General features: G+C 32.0%; 1 protein-coding gene across 1 annotated transcript; it reads left to right on the top strand.

Moving 5' to 3' along the window:
- The first annotated feature begins 5,381 nt into the window (after positions 1–5,381).
- LOC134254249 (uncharacterized) lies at positions 5,382–6,653 on the top strand. The gene has a single exon (XM_062736793.1). The coding sequence runs from the start codon at positions 5,382–5,384 to the stop codon at positions 6,651–6,653; it is 1,272 nt and encodes a 423-aa protein (XP_062592777.1).
- The last annotated feature ends 13,788 nt before the right edge of the window (positions 6,654–20,441 follow it).

Here is a 20,441-nt window from a genome sequence, read left to right as displayed (position 1 = left end):
AATTTGCGCTCGACCTAACAACATTTAAAAATTGAAGGTTAGGGGGTCAACCAGCATATAAAGAAAATTTACTGTTGCAAAGTCTATAATACTCAGAAAAAAGTAGGGAGGAGGGGGGGGGGGCTTCTACAGGCCCGTTTGCCGATTAATTTCAGTTTATGATTATACAGTCATGTTCTTGTTATAATGGCCATTGGATTGAAAAGTGTTATTATAAAAAACTTAAATTTAGTGTTTGGGAAATAAAAATTTATTAAAATTTTATGAATACGAATTCTACATGTAAAGAGAATTTGTTGTCTTTGAAAATATTTGCAAAAATTGTGCTCTATTTGGAACATGATTTATTTGCATTTTTCAAGAATGATAAAACAAGTTCTATATTCTTTCCATTTATTATCAAACTGCAGTATCCATTCCCATTTTATTTATGTGAAGCATTGTATGTAAATGTATTAAGTAATTCACAATGTTTTAAAAGTCTTGGTGTGTCATTATGGTCCAACGATTTGAAACCTAAATAATTTTTTGGGGGGACTCCAATCGATCCACGAGCCAGGTCCGCCACTGATCATGTGTTTTTCCATAGCCAGGATTATTTGAGTAGAGTTTTGTTATTTCATTTGGACAAATTTAATTAACAAAACACAAAAGCGCATGTGCATAGAGTAAATAAGTATATTCCCCGTTTATCTGGTCCTTTTTATTAAAAATGAAAACATTTATTAAGTAATCGCCATTACGAATGAGGGTAACGCTTACAAGAAATATCTTGTTTTTATTTCGAAGTTTATAACTGAAAATATGAAATATGGAAAAAATCATAACAAAAAGTAGGCTACAGATATCCAACCAAAATTGATATCGGATATTTTATAAGTTTGGATACATATGTAAATAGAAATAAAATGAGTTTAGGTTTGACATTAAAAACACGTTGTGTACATCTAAGGTAATCCTCATCATTTTTTAAATTTAAAAATGTATACACATTTATATATATCCAGCCAACTGAGTATTTAATTTCCTATTCCGAAATTGGGAAAAAATCTCCTCAAATGATTTTTTTATATCAAGATCCTTGTCAGCCGTACTGCACTTTCATCGTTAGGTACTTTTAGTTCGGAACTTCGGAGTCGAGTGCATCATACGCAATGATACTTTTTTTTACCCTGCATTGTAGCACAAAAGTACCGATTCATCCTTGTTACAATTTTTGTCCGCATCATATAATACATCCTTGATCTCGGTCAATATTAGAAAAACATAGTATTTTCAAAAAGCTTTTAAATACTCTCGCATAGATCAGATGGAAACACTTCATCCGAAATCGGATTGTAAACCAGAAGTCTCTGTCGAGACTGTAGCTCTACTGGTTTGTACTTATCAAAAACCATTGCACTATTATATGTATCTTTGTGTAGTCTACTTGTGTGCCAACTTATTTTGAAATCAAACTAAAACTGTAGAAGGAGTAGCGTTTTAAGGGAATTTCACAGAAAATTCTATTTTTAGTAACCATGCCAACACCGTTCATCGAAATCAAAAACCGATGCACTATTCTATGTATCTTAGTGTAGTCTACTTGTGTGCCAAGTTATATTGAAATCAGACCAAAACTGTAGAACGAGTAGTGTTTTAAAGGAATTTCACAGAAAATTATATTTTTAGTAACCATGGCAACACCGTTCATCGAAATCAAAATCAGATGCACTATTCTATGTATCTTAGTGTAGTCCACTTGTGTGCCAAGTTATATTGAAATCAGACCAAAATTGTAGAAGGAGTAGCGTTTTAAAGGAATTTCACAGAAAATTCTATTTTTAGTAACCATGGTAACACCATTCATCGAAATCAAAAACCGATGCACTATTCTATGTATCTTAGTGAGTCTACTTGTGTGCCAAGTTATATTGAAATCAGACCAAAACTGTAGAAGGAGTAGTGTTTTAAAGGAATTTCACAGAGAATTCTATTTTTAGTAAACATGGCAAAACCGTTCATCGAAATCAAAAACCGATGCACTATTCTATGTATCTTAGTGTAGTCTACTTGTGTGCCAAGTAATATTGAAATCAGACTAAAATTGTAGGAGGAGTAGCGTTTTTAAAAATTGTTTACAGACAGACGGACAGACAGACAGACAGACAGACAGACAGACAGACAGACAGACGGACGGACGCCGGACGCATTACTATCGCATAAGCTCTTCTGGTCTCTGACCAGTAGAGCTAAAAAACAACTTCCATTCTCGATAACATTCAGCTTAGCATACACGAAGAGATAAAGAGTACAGAAAACCAAGAACACAATGAATATTCTATGTGCATAGTAATGATATGCGCAGCTGTATGCGCAGTGAAATTGTTTGTGTAATTTTTAGTTTCCTCTGCTCGTGCAATTTTCGATTTTTGTTTGTGCATATTAAACCCTTTAGTCGTGTAAAAAAATTCGGATTCGTGTATTTTTCGTTATGTTTGTGTAAAAATCTTTTAAACTATGTGCAATTTTTACCGATACGTGCATTTTTATTTTACTCGTGTATATTTTTCTTCTAGCTCGTGTATAAAATCGTGATCGTTGTGCAGAAAATAATTTTGAACCAATCGGCGTGCCATAGTTATGTCATTGGTTATGAGTTAGGGTTCTTTTTTTGATAAAACAAATTTATTGCGGTTAAACTATTAGATTTATAACAGAAACATGGAATGGATATGACCGAACATTATTATTTGATTTTAAGTTCAAAATACAATCGTAAAACCCCATCTTGCCAGAAACAACTGTTCATGTATGTTTATCTTGCAGGACTACATGAACTCTTGGGCGATAAGAGCAATTCCGGTCAAGTTCATGTTACCTGTAATAAATGAATTAGTTCACCCATTTACTGTGTTATATCAATAATCATATATTTTTGGTTTGCATTCCTGACTGTATAGATTACAGCTAACATCTCTCCTTTTGTCACTTTTCGTCGTTACACCGGCTCTCTTGCAGTCGCCCTATTAAGCAAGTTTATTACCTGTTTTGTTAGTTATACCTTTACCCATATTTTATTTACAATGTAGTCCTGTGTGTATCGTCGTTACCCTATTCTAGAGTATTCGGCATTTACTAAAAGACCCCCCCCCCCCTTTTAAAAATAACAGCTTGGCAGTGTTTTGATTTTGTCGAAGAGAAAAAAATCATTGTGTGACGTGATTTTTAAATTGCATTGCCACAGAGCATCTTTTTTTCAGTGTTCATGGGTTATTTCATGATATTATTTCATAATGACCCGGCTAACAAAAGCGTAAATTGTGTATGTAGAACTCTGGGGTAGTCTAGATCAATCATAACAACTAGGCCATTTCCGTGATAACAACTAGGCCATGATAAAATATTACTATCTGTTGTTCTGAAAATTGGCCACGTTGTTACGATAATACTTCGTAAAGTTGATTCTATTCATTTATTATACGTGATAACCAACTGAAGGAATTTGAACCATATTATATCACTATCAGTTCTGGATTACTGACGAAACCGACACGTAGAGTTTACTGCTCAAACAGGTTGGTAGTATCGTTTTCTTCTTTTTATTTACCCCTTATCATCGAGATGTTACATTAACTTTATTTCTTCTAGAGTGCAAATTTTGACAGTCTATATCTTATCAACCAATAAGACATACATGTATAATTATCCACAGAAATAAGTTGTGCCGGAAAAAAAGTCATTCAGAGTACTTGCTGGTTTTGTTGTTTAGAACGTCATTTCTATTCATTCTATTTTTATTTTAGTCGTTAATACGAAGAAAGTGTTTGTTATCTATCTTTCGTTAGTTATATATCATGAATGTGTTAGCAATCTACATTTTTTTTTGAACAATGGACGTAGAGTTTTAAGCCCTGTTTGTATATATTTTCTTAAAGATATAGGCTGAGGAACAGACCAAATGGCTCTAGCACGATCTTCCTTAAAAACGCTATCGAATGACACTCCCTTCCACCGGTTTCACGGTAAATGCGGTGCTGATCTTTTGCAGGGCAAAATGATATTGTTTGGTGTAATATGATGTAAAATTGATTGTTAAAGATACATCATTAAATTACCTGTCTACATACACAATAAACTTCAACGTTGTTTGCAAACAAATTTTCAAAACGCGAGTTACTCAATTTGTTTTCGGACGCCGTTGGATTTTTATGAGACTATATCTTTCAAAAAAATAATGATTCAATGCTTACATGTAAATTGACCTAACAACGGCATAAAGGAATATGAGTTGACTTTATTGAAGACATAAATATCGGTATTTTGAATGCGTTTAAAACTTAGAAAGTTTTTTCAATATTTTAGAATTATTTATAGCGCAGTAACAGTAATAAGAAATAATTCAATGATGTTGATAAATTGAAAATAAAACGGTTAAATTTGTTTGCTTTCGATGGTCGGATCCAAAGCTTCTCAGTTGATTTCTTTGCTATGTAGTAATCACATATAGATATAGAAGTCTACAAATTTGTTGATACATTGTAAACTGGTACAGATTTCAGTGAGGGTAAAGATACTGTAGATCACTATATTTTCGCGAAACCTTATTTTCGCGAGATAGCCATTGATTCTTTATAAGCGAGACAAAATTTTCACGAATTGTGGTCATTGCTCTATATAATCTTAAGGAATACTATTATACGCGAGAAATAAATTTTCGCGAGCACACTGTCTCGCGTAATTACGCGAAAATAAAGTTCTCGTGAATAAAAAGTGATTTACAGTAAGCAAATGGGTTAAGTGAAAAAAAAATGGTCTGCCGTTATGCCTCTTTTAGAAAAAATCTTACCCTAAAAACAGGCCTTATACCTTCACCTCTTCCTTGAATATCAAGAATTTACATTAAAGTCATACATGTAAATCCTCATACTTTTGAAATACTTGTAAAAGACGGATTTCATTTCATTCTTTACTGCACTAAATCTTTAACGTTTTGCAAAAACCACTCCATTAAGAAATAAAAGGACTGTTTGTTTTCTATTCAACACAGCTCGGACACGATCAGAACTTTCTTGATACATCTCTCAAACAAAACATTTTCACAATGAAGAGATTTTTTTATGATTGTAAGAACTCAAATTGATAAGCCAAAAGGCCAAGTTATATTTTGTTATTAATTTTTTTAGAATTCATAGAACTGAAATGATTTATATTTCGTAGTAAATAGTAAGCATAAATAATTTGAAATGACGTACATTTATTCCGCCAGAAAATTCCAAAGAAAATATCGATTGTTTAAGAACCACAAGAATTTAACCCCACGAAAAGATGTGCTTTTGCTCTAACAATTGAAATGTACTATTATTTTCTACAGATATTTACTAGTATACTGGTATTTAACCATGAATCCCAGAACTAGTGGCCAAGATGTACTAAGATGTGATTTCTGCAAGAATAATGCAGTTGAGATGTTTTGCACAATATGTCCTTTGAACTTATGTAAGGAATGTGTTGGTGGACATATCGTAAGTAGTTCGGAGAAACATTACAACATCGTTGTACCATTCTCTGCTAGACAAACTTACCCGCTTTGTAGGATCCATCCCAATGAAAAATGCGAAGTGCACTGTGTTGACTGTAACGTTCCTGTTTGTACATCCTGCATTGTTTCAGACGAACATACGAAGCACACGTTTCAAAAACTGGAGAAAACGACCGCCCGAGAAATTTCCAAAGCTGAAGACACTCTATCATATATTCTCGAGATACCCGAATTTATTGGCAAAATCAATACAGGTTTTGATAAACTTCAAAGTGTGACTTGTCTCGACAGAAATTCAGAAAAAGAGATATGGGTTTGTGGGGATCGGAGCAAGGATATAAAATGTTTCAACAATCGCGGAAAGCTCTTGAAAGTTGTTGAAGCAACATTTAATGGAGTAACACCAGTTATGTCATGGGGTCTTGCAGTTGATCATAATTCAGATCTCATGAGCGTTGGCAACACTGGTGAAGTGGGAGTTGTAAGTGTGTTTAAGAAAGATGAGTGTATAAACCTTGTAAAAGATTTTATTTGGCTTCCAGTTGGAATCTGCGTAACTGCATCAGGGGGGATTTTTATTCTTCAAGCATTCAATACCGAATGTTATGATGAACCACCTAGACCAACAAAACTAACTCGTTATACAGACACTATGGGAAAACTATTTACCATTATATGTGACAATCAAGGTAAATGTTTATTTTCTAGAAGCTTGTTTTTTGCATCTTTAACAGAAAATAAAAACTTAGATATTTGTGTTGCTGATAACGCAGATGGTGCTATAGTCGTTGTTAATGAGAGTGGCACGTTTCGATTTAAATATACAGGAAAACAAGGACTTACTAAGTCCTTTAAACCTTATGGAATAGCAACAGATATGTATTCTCAAATTCTAACAACTGACAGGGGCAATAACTGTATCCACATTCTGGACAAAGACGGGCACTTTCTCCGCTTCATCAATAACATTGATCTGCATGACCCTTGGGAATTATGTGTGGATAGTAGCAACAATCTTTATGTGACTGAACGTTCAGGAGGCATTGTGAAAATAATAAAGTACTTAAGAACAGATGATACATATAAAAAGTGGATACCTGGATTGGCATATATTTTTGACCAAATTTCTTAATGACAATCAAAAGGGCGTTACATTTTAATAAAACAACCCAATCCTTCCCCAGATTCCGTGTTGTATTTTAAAACATTTTAGCTCACTGGAACTGAATCCCCAAGTAAGCTTACCTTATCACACATTGTCTCTGTTCGTCTGCTTTCTCGAACAATATTAAGTATTAAGTTAATTTCGAACAAAATCCTTTACTTTAAATTAACTTAACAGTATTTTTAAATTGTTAAGTTGAACGTATATGTTCCCCTACAAAAGACGATTATCGTTAAAAAAAAAAAAAACGTAGGGTGGTTTATTGAAAAATATTCTAAAGAACCACGAGGAAAGAAAATTTGAATTTTTTTGGAAGCATCGTTTTGTTTTTTTTCATTCTAAATTATTTTAAAAATCATGGCCCCATGGATAGGATTGATCACTATGGGATATCTTAGCTCTACATTGAGCATACAGAAAAAAAATCTTTTAAACCTTGTTTTCACTAATGCACAGCTATTATGTTTGTCATATTGTGAATATTTTCTTAAATACTTCTTTTAATACTTTAGATTTAGATATGATCGGACAGTTTATCATTAAATATCTAGCTTCATCTACTGCGAATTGTGTTAGTGAAAACAAAGGAAATTTTAATGAAAGGGTGATCTGACTTGTTCATGTAAGCATACAAATTCACGGCATTCGTCGTACAAGGTTGAAGAAGGTACGTTACAACATTGAGTAGCAATTCATGTTTCATTTTTATTTGTTGTTCTCAAGTCATAAAAAGAACTTTTCACCTTTCTGTGGAAAAACCTCTTGAAATCCATATATTTATTATTATTTTATTTCTGGAGATGTTTTGAAACCGCAAGACCTATTATAAAACTTGAGTCCGAAAAACGACCCCCCCCCCCATTTTTGAAAAAAAACCCATAAACTGCAGAGGTTTGAATCCTTCACCTATGTCTTTGACTGATAAGGAAGACTCTTCATTATTTTCATAGCAAAAGGTTTTGTAAATCCCTTCAATGAGTAATTGCTCATGAATTGTTTTTTGAATTTTACGATTAACAAATAAATAAATAAATAAATCGAGAAGCGTAGAGACATGGAATTGAAAGCATAAAATTCAATGAGCTTTAACCTTGAAATTTGAAAAAAGGTCAAAGTTCAAGGTTATTCCAAAAATTGAGAAATTTAGCTTTATTATCTCTTTTGTCTTTCAGCTATATTATTTGTCTTTGTATCATCATCTTCGCTAGCCAATGGTTTCTGATACGCTACTCTCCTCATAAACCCTTGGCATGCGGTGAAGTCAAAAGACGGGATTGTTTTCCGTCACGTGATCTCGAATCTATCAGGTACGCACAGATTGCGTCATTGCAAGAAATAAAGACACGTGTTAAAAAAAATTAAATCAAAGTTTTTTCAAGAATAATTAAGAAGTAATAATTGAGATATGTTTATTAATTATTTATAGAACAAATCTGAAGCTTCAATATAGATTCTTAATCATATTTTTAGAAGATATTGGATGACACCATGGATATTGATTTCATGGAATTGAATGTTATTTTACGGATCGTTGTTTTCTTGCGTTTTTCATTTCCGAGATTAAAGAGTGAAGATATATAACGAACCCAAATATCGTCATTAAAAAAAAAAACATTTGCAAATAGGTCGACCTGGGTGTACTGAAATCCAATCAGAACACTGGAAAAAAAATCTCGATTTCTATGAACATCGTAGGCCAAGGGTTTATGAGGAGAGTAGCGTATCAGAAACCCTTGGTTAGCGAAGATGTTGTATCATTGATATGTACTCTTTAACTATTTCAAAGCTTTCATTATTGCTTCTGAATATTGACCCTTCTGGAAGTTATTGCCATTTGTGCGAAAAACATTGTTATCGCTACACTTCTTAAGCTGTAAGTCATAGAGACACGAAACCTTCGCTAATGTCTTCATGGTCTTTAGGTGCAACTTCAGTCTATTAGTGCAAAAGGATCTGATAAACCTTTATATGAGTTATTGCCTTTTTATGTCTTATAGCTTATGAAAAATCCTCATATCTTATGAACTATAAGTAGAAAAGGAAAATGTAATGTGACCCTTGATCTTCGACTTGAAACATTTATTCAAGGTGAAAGGTCATTTAATTTTTTTTTCTAATTTTCTAAATCTTTTAGCCGGCCACTTCTGGTTTCCTTTAAATCAAATTATTGAATTTCTAAAAGTAAAGAATATTAAATGAAAATTGAAATTCATTGCAAGTGGAAATACCTCTTATTGTTCTGTGAACAATAAATCTACTAGATTTCGTAATAAATTATAAGATATGATGAAACCGACATTTACGTTAAGTAATTTTAAGTACATGTACTTTCCGCAAATATAGATTTTGATAAATGTTGCTTCCTGAATTAGGAATGAATCAATATACTATTGCCTAAAACATTTCTGATTTAACGTCAATTAAGCATCAAGACATATTTTCAGGACATGGATAATGTTTAATTGAGAACACTTTTAAAAATTGAACTTAAAACTAATTTTCATTGGATGGAACATTGTAAAAAACTTTTATCTCAATGAAGCTTCATATCCCTTTTCTAAGTAAAGTTTGTCGCTAAAAATATTACGTCTAAATTTATTGTAATAGAAATATCCTGTTAATTTTATAAGAGATATGAGAAGTTGTTTTTTTTTTTATTTTGGAGAAAAAGATATGTTGTATGTGTTTTTCTGTTACAACGGGAAAATACAGAAATCGGCGTTATTTGTGTGACTGTATAATGCATTGTATAAATATCTAAAAATAATTTTTGTGTTTTTTGTAAAATATCCGTTTTTCTTTAATCATATATATAATACATGATTTTTACCACAACTGTACGAGAAATGTAAGCTGAAAACAGATTAAAATTATAATTTTTTGTAGGTAACGATTCGTGAGGTTACTTAAAAGTTGGAAAAAGCGTTATCGAACTTAAACTTGGAAGTCAAAAAAGACAAATCAATATCTAGTTACAGTCCATCGACGTCAATTCTCTGACGACTACCGTTAAAATTTAAGAAAAAAGAACTACCGGTCCCATAAAATAGTTCAATATCAATTGTTTACGTGCTTACGCTGGAAATGCATTAAACACAGGCCCTTTAATGATCCCTGGGTTACAATTATTGCGACCAATACTGATCATGAGACAATTGGACATATTTTGAAAAGCCCCAATGATCCGAAATAATGTTTTCATGATTCGGTAAATGTAGTAGCAGCAGATTACATTTGGTCACATCAATGTAGGACGGACGCTTAACAATCACGATTTAAGTGTATACCTTATCGAACACATTAGTTCTGACACAATATACATTAATGAAACAAATCTCGAAGTCAATGAACAATTGGACAGGATTGATTAAGAATTTGGATGGATTGGATACAATAGAAATATTAAGCATACATGTACCCCTGCGCCAAAAATATATATTGCGGGTTAGGAATTTTGGTAAGGAAAATAATATTACAGCAGTTTGTGGTCCGTGTTAATAAAAATTCAGGTGAAGGTACCCTAGGTTTGAAAATCAAACAGAAAGAAACCGACATGCGTGTTGTTGAGTAATTGTGTTACCTTTAAACAAGAGGATTCTCATTGGAACGTGGTCTAGACGAACTGTCAAAAATGAAAATAAATATCTTAATATGCGACTCTCAAATATATGACAATATATATTTTGATTACATTAAAATCACCCAAAATACTATTGATACTGATATATTTTAAAGTGTAAAAGCAAGATAAAATAAGCCAAATTTGTAATAGCATTTAAAATTAGAAAACAACTTCTGCAAATGTAAAATAAAATATGTATCGGTGAAAGTTACTTAAGGGTCCATTGGGCCGTGTGCAGATTTAAGTTTATGTATTTGTTTCAATGTATATTAGAATATATACTACTATTATAAGTAAATACTTTATTACAATATAAAATATGTGTTTAAATTAAGAGATACAGATAAATAAAACAAACATCAGTGGAAACTTATGTTACAAAAATTACATGTAAAAATTATGTAATATAAATTTAAAAAAAAATAAAAAAAAAAATATGGTAAAATCCGACAGAAATATAAATTATACAATGCATAAAAAATAGTTAACATACAAAAAAGACACTCTAAGAATACAAAATAAAAAATACAGAAAACAAAAACATAATTTAGAATACAGATGAAACAGAATGGTTATATTAATTTACAATCAAAATAAAAAATTACATGAAAATTAACACAGGCCAAAATAAAAAAAATGGGTAAACTTTGTATCCCTGTTTACTGACAAATATCAAAATCACTGTGACAGTACGTCTAATATATATTTTGATTGATTATGTTTTATGCATGCAAATAATAATGAAATGGTAATGCAAATCTGAGCTTCATGTACTGTACGTCCTAATTTACAGAGAGTTGAGCAAGACATATTCATGTGATGCTGTGAATTCAGCATTAAAGTTGGGTGAAACCTACTGTATTTTCTTTGAAAATAATTGATACTTATGATAGAAAACTCGTTCCATATATTGAATATTGAGCATCTGGTTGGGTTTGCGACTTGATTGACCAAATTTCTGACGGTGTTTTTAGCAGACATTCTCCAGGTGATGTTACACTAACATGAACCAAGTCTGGTGATGTATACTGGACAAAAAAAGTTAAGGATCATCAAATTAAATTTGTTTTACAAATACTGTATCATAGAAAACAGAATGCAGGTTTAATTTTAGTATCATATTTTATATTTAAAAAGTGAAAATTAAACATTGGATGTGATATGTCTGCTTGAACACACGATACGAATTGTTCATTACGGTCACTAAGAATTCGGCATGTTGAGTGTAGACCTGAAAATGAGATTTTTTTCCGAAGAGTCAAATTATGTCACTAAAGTGATTGCCAGTATTTTGTTTGACCTCCCCGCGAGGCCCTGCAGCACAGACCCATGATGCCCGTCGGCTGTCCAAGGCCAGCCTGAGGAATCTGCTGCAATTCCTCTTGCAATGCTGTCTGAAGCTCCTGTCGATTTTGGGGAAGTGTAAGACAAACTGAAATGCGTTCCTAAAGAATGTTCCAGGCATGATCAATTAACTTCAGGTCTAGAAAATGACTTGGCGGGTCCATACGCTAAGTTTTTTCACTTTCCATTTACTCGTTTACAATTTGGACTCTATGAGGTCGAGCATTATCGTCCATTAGGACGAAATCCTCCCCCAGAAAACATGCAATACGTCTAACAATAGGATGAAGAATATCTTTTCGGTATTTTAAACCTGTCAGGTTGCCTTCTAAAATGTGCAGATCAGTTCTGCAGTCAATACTTATGCCTGCCCAAATCATCACTAAACCTCCATTTACTCTGTATTGCCCAGAAATGACACAATCAGCATATCTTTCCCCATTTTCAATCCAAACAAGTCTTCTGTCATCATGGATGTCAAAACAAAATCGGGACTCGTCTGAGAAGAGAACAAAACACCAATGACGTTATTTCCAAATTTTTGTGTTCTGTTACCCACTGTAGTCGATTTCTGCGGCACTCTAATTTAATACAGGACGTGCGGCTGGTTGGCAGCCTTGAGATTTGCTTCCTGGAGTCTGTATTAAACTGTGTAGAAATCCGTCTGTCCGCTGCTCTCTGATGCCCAGTTTTAAGCTTAAGAGCACTTTAGAAGCGGTGTGTCTCAGCAAAATTGGCCAAATAATGATCCGCACGAACTGCCATACATCTTGGACGTACCGGTAATAGCCATTTTTGACAATTTTCTGCCTATAAATATCGGTCCCATAACAGTTAATTCCGCTTTTGGAAAGATAAAGTCTCTCTGCAACGTGACTCTGCGTTTTACCACCTTCCAGCATCCATGCTTCTATGAAGTGTTCGTCCATACTCATATGCCTCCTAATCGCGTCTTAGCATCAGTTCTGGCCAGATATACTGAAATTTTCTTATGTTCACCAAAGAAAACCCTCTTTGATACTTTTATGTTTCCTTTATTCCACTTCCTTTTTTAACGCCACATACTTTCTTGACCAATATGTCCCAAAACTCAATAAACACGTGTGATTTAAGAATCGAATCATGTAAATGACTTGTTTTTAAAACTACTTAAGCCTTGTTGTCACATAAATTCATGGGTACGAAAAAAATATTCTTGTGTAAAAGTTTGATCCCTAACTTATTTTGCCCAGTATAATTGATAAACGGGATCCAAAAGTTGAGCACGAAGTCCTTAACATTAAAGACTCTGATCCTCTCTTTAACTCTACTTCACAATTTGTTGCATCAATTTTGATGCCTTCTTTAGATTGGATGTTCAGTTCTTCGCTTGAATGAGTTGACGATCCGTATTTTGTTCTAGTCCGTTTTCTAGGATGAACTTTTGGGCGTACCCCCAAGCTTATGTTTAGAAAACCACTGGTCATATTTTCTGCAGCAATAAGCCCATCGTTTTGTCTCATATATATTCCAGAATCATCAGTACATTGAAATTTTGTCATTCTAACATTTCTGTCAGGAAACAAATTCAAGACTGATTTTATATCTGTTGCTATACAAGTTTTATCATCAAGCATTCCTATTGCAAGTCCAACAGCAACTATTTCATTACCTTTATTATGAAATATAACAGAACCGGAATCTCCAGCATTAAAAAAATCGTGGCTCTGAGAGTTCGAAATAATGTGGAGTTGTCCGTACAATAAACATTTGCAAGGGTCGTTTGATGAAAATCCAAGCGAGTCTGATCGACAAACCAAGCCATCGAAGGCTAATATACCATTTGTTTAACCCGTGGAAGCTCCATATTTGAACACTGGTATTGACTTCGTACCTTGCCTTTCTTTCTCTAGTATGCGGCCATGACAATAACACGGTGGGTTTTCCTTACAAAAACGTGAAAAAAAATTATCAGTGAATATACATAAATTGAGTGACATTGCCTTGATAAAAGTTGGGTAGATAAGCAACATTAAAATATCATTTGTCCTGTGGTAGTATGTAAATATTGTATTTACATAAGAGAACAAATACGTAACATCTTATATTACAGTTAAAATAGAGACTGTGGACAAAAGTATCGGAACGATTTACGTTAGTTTATTTATTGATGCACATGTTCGCGTTATTTATAGCTGGCATTTTCGGTGTAGACACAATTTGATGCTACACCTTGGGTATTTTTAGGTTGATGACTACTTCCTGTTTACATTAGCTACGTCATTATTTATCGTCTGCAATCTAAAAGTAAGTAAAATCTGTCCCCTAAAATCATGGATAAGAATCGTCATTATACATCGGATGGTCTTTAAAAATCCGTTGTTTTATTAATTCAAAATGGAAATTCTTTTCAAAAAGTTTCAGATATGCTTAAAATGTCTAAAACAACTGTGCATCGAATTTATAAAAAAAAAATGTGAACGAGAAACTGTAAAACTGCCCCAAAAACAGGTAGGAAAAAAAGTTTGAGCGATCGTGACGGGAGAAAAAATTTGTGAGAAATGAAAACTAACAGGAAAACTCCGCTGGCTGATTTGACGGAAACATTCTACAACAATGAAAATAGAAATGTGTCTAAAAAGACAGTTTGGCGATTTTTGAAGGATCAAAAATATCATCGCTGTGTTTGAAAGAGAAAAAAAGGATTTCCCCTGTAAACAGTCAGCGGAGAGTAGCATGGTGTTGTGCGGAATCAACATGGACAGACGATGACTGGAAAGAGGTATTTTTTTCAGACGAGAGTCAAATTCTTATTGGCAGTGACAATAAAGTTTACATCTGGAGAAAAAGTGACGAAGCATTTAGACCACAGTACACTTCACCAATAAAAAAAGAAACTATCAGTGATGGTTTGGGGTTGCATAACCTATCATGGCGTCGGGATATTAACACGTGTGGAGGGAAACATAAATTCAGATAAATATATTCAAATTATAGATGACAATCTATGACTAGTGATAGCAAGACACTTTTCGGACAATAATTATATTTTTCAAGATGATAATGCACCAGTTCATCGGTCTAGGGTAACGAAAGTTTTCATGGAGAACATCCATATCAATACAATGGAGTGGCTATCGCAGAGCCCCGATATTAACATCATAGAAAATTTATGGTTAAAGATTAAAAGAAAAATAAAACAATCCATGCATGAAATAACTTCTGTTGAACAATTATATGATAAAATATTTTCAATTTGGACTCGTTTTGATTACGTAACAATTCAAAATTTATAGCGATTTCTCCCCTTAGGAGTCGCCGCGGAACGTAGGGCCAAAGAATACATCACAAAATATTAAGATAAGTTTTAAAAAATAACCTTTGTTTTAATCAGAGAAATACAAAATTGTTTTTTCTTTCAGAAAATGTAATTTATATTTATTAGCTTTTACGTAATATGGCTATTTTAAGCATCGAATCAAACGCGAGTATTTTCCAAATATAAAACGATGACGTAAATCGTTCCGATACTTTTGTCCACAGTTTGTATTTGATTTTTTACTCGTATATAAATTGTGAATATCATATGAAATTCGTACAGATATATAATTTAATAAACAGGTATGGTAATTTTTTTCATCGATTACATTCTATATTTAAGAAATTAAGAATAAATGTCAGATTTTTGGGTTCCATGACTATGATCAATTGATTGGTAGGCAATTTTACATGCTCTTGATTCCACCAATCTATGTCCTCCAAAGAAAGAAAAATCGTTTGTATCATCTGTCCTTCAACTGTGTCTATGCTGAGAAAGATATATATATGTGAATTGCACTTTCGCAGGTAACGTAAAGGATTTTTGTTCAAGTACTCTTGGTATGATTGAATGTATTTTCTGTATTTGATAAAAATATAATTTTTTGTGCTTTGTTTTTGTTTAGTAATTTCATATTAATAAAATGAAACATGAAATTATTGAAAATAATGGTTTCACATACGAGGGTAAACAAATACGTAGGAAATGTCCTCTATCCTCATATTATTTTTACGAAACTTAAGATTGACACGTTTTCAAAGGTAAAAACATTTATTTTGTCGGCGTTTAAAGTTTAATTCCATTTTATTAAATGGAACTCATGTTAGACAATTTTCAAAGCAACATGTTTTAATTTGTCACCACGGAACACTGTGACGTCAAAAACAACGTCGAGCAAGTTTCTTAAACTTACTTTATCTTTTCATTTCATACTTGGTTTGTAGAGTCCTCCCCAATTATAAAATCATATTTATAACACCTGACACCTAGATTGTTAACAATAAATTGAGTAGCACAAGTAATATTGTCAATGATTTCAAATTCTTTTCCACGTAACTTTGCTTTCACAAGTTCACAAAAAGTGAATCACACATCACGTTTCTTGACATTACTTACTCTCTTGACAAAATTTTAAACTATAACCTGGGTTTTAGAGACCATTAACTCAACTTTTCTACTATAAACAATTACATGGTTCATTTTTTAAATCAATTTTCTGATTCCTTAAGTATTCTCAGAGTTTGTTTTAAAGGTTTCCCTAATACAAAACAAAACAAAGTTTTATCGCTACTTGCTGCTCCGTGACGTCCTCTTGCGTCGTTGTTTTTTTATGTTTTTATTTTTTTAGTGAAGTCTATCCGTCTTTAGAAATTGATATCGTTTAAACGAAGCAATGTATTATATCAAATTTTAGAATCTTAAGAAATAGAACATTACTTAATTTGAAAATCCCAATTTTAATCTGTATAAGTGCTATTTATTAAAGCAATGACTTTAAATATTAAAAATTGTATAATTAGTAGATAGCTCAGTTTTGACCCTACGCAATGACTACATTTTTTCTGTGTTAAATTTTTTAGCATTTGTACAATCATCAAAGTATATTTAAATGTTGTTGCTCAGACTAGTTATAACAAAAGTCTACGAACTTTTTAATGACCCTCGTATTTATTAATGTGTTTCATTAATTATCAATATTTTCAACGAACTTCGATGGATAACCCATGAACGAACGATTTTTCCCCCTTAAATTTCGTTTCGAATAGATGTATTAGCAGTATAAATAAAACAATATTGTAAATTTTATAGAGAATAATTTGTCGATTACAACTACAAATTATATTTAAAAGCCTATGACTGCAAAAATAATTGATTTAGCTTGTAATTTAGTCCTTTATTTTTTCCCCAATAAAGTTAACGAGTACTTTGCAAAATTAAAGGTGTTCAACGTTCAACCTTTCCGAATAGATGTTTCCATTTAGATATGCCTTAATAAAAAATAGACCTGATAAAGTATTACCTTGTTTTATAAAAAACCCCTTTCTTGAATGCTTTTTAAGATTTGTATAGTATGCATTTTTGTCACGTAAGATTTTATGAAAATGATGTAAAATCAATATAACACATTATCACCAGCGTTTGTTAAGGCCTCCTGGTCTCCTTTCATAAACTCTCCATATTTAGGCAGGAAATGTTGATCGACTTCTACTAATGCAGCATCTATACTCGTACCGTACGGGTCTTCATACCTAAATTCAGCATCACAAACCTCTCCAAGACGGCATTGTTCATTTACTAAAGAAATCTGGCATTTTTTTAAATAATCTTTGCATCGTTGTAAGTTGGTGGTTGGAAGAGCTGCATGTGCACATGTTAAAATGCCTTTTACCGATCTGTTTTTCTGTTGAAAAGTAATATAAGCTCCAGCCGTTCCAGACAAACCTGATTTATCAAATGCAATATTTTTTCCTATAGATATATGAGAATAAAAGTCCGATGCATCACAAAGATTGTCATTGGATTTGTGAATTGTTCCAAACGAAAAACAGCCCTCACGGACATCAACTGGGATGTCTTCAATCATTTTTGGAAATTCTTTTTCTTCGATTGGAACATATCCTTTGCAGCAACAAAACAGAACGATGCACCAGCAACTGTGAAGTTCTCCTTCACGAATTTGATACGGACATCCACTAATTGCAGAAAGGTTGTTATGTTTTTGAAACAGAGACTCTGCATTTTTATTTATTACCTCTTTGATGTGACACACCACTTTACTTTCAAATTTCAGAGATTCATAGCTTGCGTAGATTTTTTCTTGCAGAGAGTACGTAAACCTCTTGCTTTTCAATCTTGAAGATTGTAAAATCCTGAAATTGTTTATTTGTTCCTCTATCAAGTCATTGTTTGATCGATCATTCACACAAATGACAATCTGCTTAGTAGACGTTTCAATTGCTGGCCAAACATGTTCAGTGTTCGGATAAGTTTTCTTTAAATAAGAGCACGTCTTTAGCAGTCGTTCATTTTCTTCTTGGCATGTGCTGTTTATTGCTGATGTGAAATTTTAAAGCATAAAATTATATAGCTCTAACTGCATAACAAGGAAAGGGTGTTTGTGCTTTAATAGTTTAGAATTAAAAAAAAAAAGTTTAAGATCGGAGTATGTTTTCAATCAATTACATGTAAGCATTTCAATAAATTAAGCATCACTTAAATCAGATGTAAAATACTGATAACACGCTATTGTTGCTTCTAATGTTACATGCACATGTAATTCAGATGATTGTCGAAAATAAATGCTTCCACGAGTATATGTCTCTGCATATGTATTGTTAATATTCTTTCATTAGTAATTATTTATAAATCCATGTCATGGATACTTTCATCAGACAGCTAAGGTCGGATGTATGCATTACAAGAGATTCTTTGTTCAATATAGCTTTACATTTTGCATCCATCTATGATTTTGGATTCAATTTATAGTTTTACGTTTGGAATAACTGAAAATATATTTAGCCAGAGTTTGCTTAAAACAAAAATTTGGCTATAAGTATCATGATCGGCTGTCTTACTATAAATAGCACAGTAAATAAAAAAACCTAACAGCGTCAAAGCAGACGCTTCCGCTAAACAAAAAAGTCCCATTACGAAACGATACTCAAACAAATATTTCTGACATCACAGTCGTTGGAAAAGTTACTGATGAATATTTGTGCTTGCGAATGAAACTGAAAGAGAAATTAGATATTTGCTTTATAGGAATATTGTGATATAATACTCTGTGCTCATACGCAGCTGGAAGCATATTGTAATATATCTATTTTAAATAACTTTTCGAAATGTTGAAATTGTTCAAGAAGAGCTGGCAATAAAAGTATTGTTTGTTTGAAACCAAAAGAATGTCTACAAAATTCAGATATGCATTGTTGCAAACGCTATTGAAATAACGACCACTATTAAAATAATTACATCAATAGTGGCTGAGAGTGCATTCCAATAGAAAACATAGTTAGTAACCACCATTGAAATACGATAACTATTGAAATAGATATATCGATTGAGGTTCAGAATGCATTTCAAAAACAAACATAAGTAATAACCACTATTGAAACACGACCACAATTGAAATAATTATTTCAATAGTGGTTGAGAGTGCATATCAATAACACACATAAATACATGTAGTAACTACTATTGAAATACGAACACTATTGAAATAATTAATTTAATAGTGGATGAGAGTGAATTTTTATATAATAACACTAAGTTTCAACCACTATTGAAATACTACCAGTATTAAAAGAAAATGTTCACCCCTTCAGCAACTTAATAGGTTCAAAGTTCAAAAACTGCATTTATTTTCATTTGATATACTTTAAACTTTCCATTTATTGCAACAAAAATGTAAAGTCAACATTTATTTAAGATGCGAAACACACATAAACACAAGTGTATGTCAATATAAAAAATTGTACTTTTTTTGTAAACAGTATTAAGAAAAATATGTAAAAACTAGTTAAATGAATAATTCTAATGCTGAGTGTTCCTAAATACTTCCTACTTAAAAGATAACTTTGAATATTAGGAAAATTATTTTACAGTAATGCAAATGCCTTAATGAAGAGATCTTAGAAGGAGTTATTGCCCTTGTCAACATTTTTTTAAAGATTGAATAATTGATTGAATATAGAAGATATGTATTTTAAATTCTTTAACTAAACATATTTAAAATTACACCTATTGTAAAGCATTCTTCCATGAGATATTTTTCTATAAGGTACATGTATGAATTTAAACTAATTTACGCTTTTGCAAAAACCTACGACATCATAGAAGGGTGGAATTACCTTAAATAAATAACATGTTAAAATGAAATTAAAAGTCATACATGCTTATTCTTTTGCATAGATAAAGCATCTAATTTTCGCACAATTACAGTCTGAATTTCCTCTGGCCTCTTACAAATTGCCTATTTACTCTCAACCTTGAATATAAAAAATGTCTTAAAATCACACTTGGTATAATTAGAAATTTTGTTTTTTAATTCCATTTTAAAGAAGTGATGTTTAGCTCCGTGAAAAACGGGAAAAATTGGAATTTACATGAATTCGAAAAAAGGATATAATAATCTGAATTTCCTCTGGCATTTTTTTTTTTCAAAAAATTGACCCGTAAAGCATATTTATATGTAATAAGTGCTAAAAAATCAATCAAAAAATTATTCAGTTAACTTTTAAATATATAACATGTTTAAATAAAAATTAAAAATCATGCATGCTTATTCTTTTTCATAAATTATGTAATAATAAAAAGATAATTAGTTTGAATTTCCCCTGGACTCTTAAAAATAGCCTTTTTCTCAACTTTGACTATTAAAAAATTCATAAAATCCAACTTTATATAATTAGAAATTTTGTTTTTCACTTCCATTTTAAAGAAGTAATGCTAAGCTTTGTGAATGTTGTGATTTTCACATGCATTGTAAAAA

This window comes from Saccostrea cucullata, unplaced genomic scaffold (assembly GCF_032062105.1).
Source record: "Saccostrea cucullata isolate Sc308-1 unplaced genomic scaffold, CSIRO_AGI_Scuc_v1 ctg1458, whole genome shotgun sequence".
Classification (NCBI taxonomy): Eukaryota; Metazoa; Mollusca; class Bivalvia; order Ostreida; family Ostreidae; genus Saccostrea; species Saccostrea cuccullata.
This window is presented reverse-complemented; position numbering and strand designations above follow the sequence as displayed.